Source organism: Cryptomeria japonica, chromosome 11 (genome assembly GCF_030272615.1).
Source record: "Cryptomeria japonica chromosome 11, Sugi_1.0, whole genome shotgun sequence".
Lineage (NCBI taxonomy): Eukaryota > Viridiplantae > Streptophyta > Pinopsida > Cupressales > Cupressaceae > Cryptomeria > Cryptomeria japonica.
In genome coordinates, this window is record NC_081415.1 from 491,124,634 (window position 1) to 491,131,047 (window position 6,414).

General features: G+C 33.1%; 1 protein-coding gene across 1 annotated transcript; it reads right to left on the bottom strand.

Annotated features, from left to right (window-relative positions):
- Positions 1–409: 409 nt before the first annotated feature.
- On the bottom strand, positions 410–1,957 carry LOC131068244 (salt tolerance receptor-like cytoplasmic kinase 1). Its single transcript, XM_058003432.2, has 2 exons — positions 1,603–1,957; positions 410–1,128 (listed from the first exon to the last, which is right to left on the bottom strand). The coding sequence occupies exons 1-2, from the start codon at positions 1,949–1,951 to the stop codon at positions 524–526; spliced, it is 954 nt and encodes a 317-aa protein (XP_057859415.2). The 5' UTR covers positions 1,952–1,957; the 3' UTR covers positions 410–523.
- Between the last annotated feature and the right edge of the window lie 4,457 nt (positions 1,958–6,414).

Here is a 6,414-nt window from a genome sequence, read left to right on the forward strand (position 1 = left end):
CTTTTGTTAGTATAAATCCTCTTTCATTGTTGACAGTTTAACGCAATACAATATTTTAATCTTTCTAGTGTTCCTACTTATCTTATTTCAGTCTATGGTCTATCTTTCTTTATATTTTGATGACGTTGGTACCAAACACGGTGACCTTATTTTATATTATACTTTTAAAAACATTTTCTGAAACTTCCTTGTGCCGTGTGGTATATTGCATCTGTTATCAGGAAGGTGTGAATGTGACAGCGTAGCAGGCCAGATATTCCTTTCCTACTGTTTATATTTGCTAGAATGGTCTTTTCTCAAATGAACAGGCCCTCCTCTGAAAAACATAGCCCAACCACAAAAACAGTGTTGAAAAAACTTTCATACCAGATCTTTAAACTAAAAAAATGGAGAAAGACAACAGCAGATCTTAACAGTATAACAATATTGTTTCACCATGTATTTGCAATTTACACTTATATATCATTTCATCTCAGTGATTATGAGATGGGGAACTGTAATAAGCATCCCTCTGTTTGCAGAATTATGCATTCATCATTTTCACTACTTCATTCATAGAAGGCCTCAATTCAGGGTTTCCCTGTATACACAACGAGGCAATGGACGCCATGGATTTCACCTCCTTATAGTCATAGCAACCACTAAGCCTGGTATCAATGATTTCACTTAGTCTACTGGGATTCTCCAGAAATGGAGACGAAAACACAGCCAGAAGCTTTCTCTTCTCACCACAAAAGGCCTTCATGCCTGTAATAAGCTCCAAAAGCAGCACACCAAAACTATAAACATCAGTCTTCTTACAAACAATCCCACTCTTGAAACAGTGGGGATCGATATAACCTGGAGAACCCAATACACTACTCTTAGTCAAATAACTGCTATCTCCCGTTCTAGAGAATCCAAAATCGCAGAGTTTTGCATTGTAATTCTCGTCCAGAAGAATGTTGGCAGATTTGATGTCACAGTGTAGGATGGGAGGGTCGCAAACCTCGTGAAGATACTGCAAGGCCGATGCAATTTGACGTGCTATGCCCACACGATGTGGCCATGCAAGAAATTTGTCATTCGCATGCAAAGTATCATGCAAGTTCCCATTGTTTACGTATTCAAGAACCAGTATTCCAGCTTCTGCAAATACATAGCCAAACATACAAATCACATAAATTAAGTTCTGATTTTTAGACTTAAAAATTATGTTAAACCTTCAGAATTGAATGATATTCTCTAAGCTTAATATGCTGGTCATTAAATCTCAGCCAAACATATATATAAATACAGCTGCTTTCTCTAATGTTGGTGTGAGTAATGCAAGAGGTTAGGTGGCTGAGTTTAATTGATTAAAATGTTGGGTTTTCATTGTAGAGGTCCAAGTTCAATTTCCGAGGGACATCTAACGTGGAATTCTAAGTTATGATTCTTGATCTTTCATAATAGATGGTTTCTAAATAAAAGTAGATTTCTAAGTAGTGACTCCTTATCTTTCATAGATGATATCTAATGTATTTGTTCATAAGAAACTTATATTGACCTAATCTTGATGCTTCTATGAACAAAATATTTGTAATCGATATTCAAAAATTGAGCTTGGATGCCATTAATTACCTCTGTCATCGCAGTACCCAACCAGGTTAACCAAATTATCATGACGTGCACGTAACAATGCATGCAATTCTTGCATGTAAGCACGTCGTAAGAGCTCAAAGTTTCTTCCCACAACTTTCACTGCACACACAGTCTGATCCGCCAAAACAGCTCTGTAAACAGTACTAAAACCTCCTTCGCCTGCAACCATTCCAAAATCCTTTGTAGCCATCTCTATTTCCCCCCATGAGAATTTCCTTGGTGATCTGCTCTGAGAGGGCCTGTTATCAATAGGACTCATGACAAATGTACTTTTACTTCTATTGCACTTCCTCGCCAATAACCAGAACATATAGGGTACAAATGCCATGGAGACTGATTTTCAGTATGATGTGAAATAAAGTGAAGTGTCTATCAGATATAAATAATGGGTGTCCCTAGCGGTGGCCTAGCTTTTTCCTGGCAATTGAACAGTGCAATCATGAAGCTAATTTGGTGTTTGAAACGGAAGTAAATGAAGCAGGTAAGGTGACCCCATCACGCTAACACAGAAGCTGCACGCCACCACAAATCAGACAGAATAACTTGTGCTGGTCCCATGAAACTCATGCTAACCTCTACTGAAATAGTAAGTCAAACAAGGCTTAAACAATGGGCCTTGAAGATGAGGTATCTCGTGTATAATGTGTATCTCAGAAGCCTGCAAAGTAACGCGTCAAAAAATGTATAATTTAAGCTTCAAATCAGAAAAACAACAGGAGGGTCTTGTACCGTTTATATGTCCATTTCTGTGATTTTTTAAAAAAAAATTTACACGAGTTTCATCATCATGGCCATTGATGGACATCATTTCCATCTTAATTGTATTTTATGTGTGGTTTTTGGCCAACGTTTTTAGAAAGATATATTTGTACACACGCAATGGCAATAAAATAGACAAGCGTAACGAAACATAAGGGGCCTATCATTAGGGTTTTTTAATCATGGAAATTTTTTGTTGAAAGTGTCCGTTGAATTGACTGCATGCAGGACAGGGATTAACCTTTGCACATTTTATAATTATTGAAGCCAATTTTTAAAGGATGCACTTCATCATATTACATTATTTAAGAATATTGAAGTATATATGAAGATTTATAAGGAGAGAATCATAGAAGGTACGCATGGCTTGAGAGTCAACAAAATATTATATATGTTACCGAGGCTTAAAATATTATAAGGCTACAATATAGAAGCCACCGCATCGTAGGGAAGGTAGGGGGAAACCATCTTGAGAAGGGGATTAGCTCATGAAGAGGGCTCTTTCAAGGGTATGACGTTATTCAAATGTCTTGGGCATCTTCTACAAGTAAAGGCCCTCACATCTCACTGGTGGATATTTGATCACTATTGTGGTTTATACATGATCATTTGGTGTCTATATAATCTTAAGTTAAAAAATGTTCATTTTGAAGGTATCTTAAGTCTTTTTACATATAGATGGGCTTTAATTTTGTTAAGAAAGAGTAGAGAATAAACAATTGTTATTGTAAGAGTGGTTTCTTGTAATGAATAAAAAAAATAATTTTTTTTTGTTTTTTGTTTAAATTAAAGATCTTATTTACATAAAGATAAGACTAGGTTGTATTATGTAACTATACATTTTGATTCTATTAAAAAATTAGTATAGAACTTTTATTTAACCATTCTACTCATCTATACATTGAGTACATATACCTAATATATAGGTAACTTAGGCAAGGATTAAATTCTCTGCCTATTAGATAAAGCTAGTATATGATCTATTAAACTTATGCCATGGCACTCAATATCTTGATAGTGGGCACAAATAGTCAATATCACTCAATTCCATTACATCAATTTCTCCCTCTAGTCCCTATCCTTGGCATAGCTGTCAACCTAGACACCCCCTTCATGTGCTCATTGCTTGACTTCAATTCCAATTTTTTTTTGGATTGTTTTATCTATGATAGAGAATATTTTTTGCAAAATCATACCCTCATTTTTAGATTCACAAAAACATGGCCGAAGTTTTGTGACTTTCATTCCTAGACCTTTAAAAACTAGAAAGAATGTATGGAGGAAGAAATCAGAATTTCGCCCTATTCTAGGGGTTTTGTATTATTGAATTTGATTCTCTATAAGACAATGAGCTGGTGATAAAAAATAGTCCTTGTATTTTTTTTGGTGATTTCATATTCATTAAACCTTGGTTCCCTTCTTTCGCTCTGTAAATTGAAACCTACTTTGAACTTATTTTTGGGTATTGTTACACTATCTCCCCATGCAATTGCAAGACTTAGAGTGTTTGGAAGTAATTGGTAATGACTTAAGTACATAGTCATTGCACCTTAAAAGAACTAATAAATTTTGAAAGCTCCACCTGTGATTGTTTATGTGTTGAAATGTACCTTTTAAAAGGTATTCCTATAAAGATATCATTGAATATGGACAAGATATATATATATATATATATATATATATATATATATATATATATATATATATATATATATATATATATATATATTTGATGCAATATTATTTTATCATTGCTCAATGCACAAAGTTGCAAGTTCTAGAGTGAGCTAATCTTTCCCCAAGTGGTAGGCGCACCTAGTGGATTGGGGTAGATCCCCATCACTATGTCATGTCACCCCATACTTGAAATAAAATGACTTCTCCAGATGATGTTACGAATTCAAGTGCATCCCCTTCACTAGATCCAACTATTGGGGCCATGCAAGTGGTTAGTTCTGTTGGTGTAATTATTTATTCATCTTGGATATAATTACACTTTACTTAGGTACATGCATAACATTTTAGTTTGTATATGAGATACTTAGGGAGATGCACATACATTGGGAGTGTGTATGGAGGAGAATTTCCACCTTTTATGGTGTGATCTTGTTATTACTTTATCATATCCACTTATTGTGGAGTGATAATTCCACCTTCGGTTGGTGGTCCACCTCATGCGGAATATTTTATTGTTTCTCCTACCTACCCTTTCATCTCATTGAGCCACATGTTATCATTGTGTGCTCTCTTATCTCTTAGCCTTGCCTTTATAAGTAGGCTCTTGTAATGATCCAATTGATCTCTTTTGCATCTTGAAAGGAATACAATTTATTCTTATCATATTTTTTCTCTCTTGTTATTGTGCTATCTTTTAGTCTCTTTGATTGTGGTTTCTTCAAGCATAACCTCACAAGTTCAAATACCAGAACCTATGTAGCCTTGTCAATAATGGTTGAGAAAAAAATTACAAATTCCACTGATTTTGAGATATTTTTAGAGACATAGGTGCTTCTATTGGTTGTTGGGAATGAATATAGCTCAAAAGGAAGTAATAATAAAGACTTGAATTCCATTCCTTAAACAAAAAATGACTAGATAAAAGTGAGGAAGAACTCCAATAAATATAAAACATCAAATGATATTAAGACCAAGAAAGAATAAAAAAAGTTCTAAAGAAATGTGTAATTTTGAAGCACCTCCATTTAAGAGTTGATACAAATTTTATCATTATTGATTTTTTATATTTATGGGAGTGGACCCCAAGTCCATGTAATTATCAAGAAAAAAATGTTCCCCAGCTATTAGTTGTACTATAAATTATAATGAATGCATAGGACAATTGGGTCCCACATGTAACACATTTATTATCTATTTTGTTACAATTTTGTAATGAATTTAGAAAAGATAATTATATTACCAACTTATTGAACTTCTTGTTCATGCCACAAAAAAATCATTAGGGTGATTCAATGATTATTTTGAATAGTTTCAAAGGAGAACTATTGTACTTTTATCGAGCTTGAGTATATAATGAAAACTTACTAATTTGAATTTCTATTGAATTTTCTACATCTTTATTATATTAATTTTTTTTTAAGAAAATAAGAAGGTATATAATTGATTGACATATTGATCCATTTCAATCAATGAATTAGTAACTCATTATACTTGTGCATTCTATTAATAGTTTTACTTTACTTTGACACCATATTAGATTTATGATAACATTTAATGAATTTAAAAGTCCCTCGAATCTTGTTCTATCAAATAAACTAATCAAGTTCCTAGTCATTCACTTATATTTTTTACTTAATCATTATGAAAAAGTCTTACATTTACTTCTTTATTTCTATCACAAGCTTTGGCATTCCAACATAACATTTAAACTTTAACAACTTGAAATTTCATAACCCATTAGCTCTTTGTACATCTCAAACAGTAGACTCAAATATGAATTCCAAAGCATAAATAAAATATATATTATTGTCTTTGAACCATTCTAAATGTAATATATAATATTGCATTACATTATAGGAATTAATTTAACAATTAGCCAAGGAGATTGAATTTCTCATGTGAAGCTATTTTATATGGAAATGAGATAGGCTTTCCTATCTAGTAATTTATCTAGAACCAACCTCTCTTCCATAAAACATTGGAACACAAATAGACCAAAGTTATTTTGGCTAACTCTTCTTCAAGAGAACCCAACTACTTGGGTTTATTTCTTTTGTTGGAAAGACGATTGATTGATTGAGATGATATCTAATTAGGTCCTAAAAAAAGATTGAATCTCTAAATATAGTGATTAAAAATTGCTGCAAATAAGTAGGAAACTACAAATATTAGTGACAATGGAACAATGAAAGAAAGGTGCACTTGTAGCTTAAAACAAAGAGTTTCAATCTTAAACTAATTCAGTGGGAACCCTTATCCTAAAGTTGCATTGAGTAATTTTTTTTTATCTAAATCTAGAATGTGTAGACTATGAACTCCCGTCTCCTAAAAATTGAGCCAAACTAGGTAGGACTA

Excerpts from the sequence above, each read along its gene's own strand:
- LOC131068244 (XM_058003432.2), bottom strand. The coding sequence starts at position 1,951 with ATGGCATTTGTACCCTATATGTTCTGGTTATTGGCGAGGAAGTGCAAT. Across the intron at positions 1,129-1,602 it reads TGGGTACTGCGATGACAGAG|AAGCTGGAATACTGGTTCTT; the intron begins GTAATTAATGGC and ends ATGTATTTGCAG.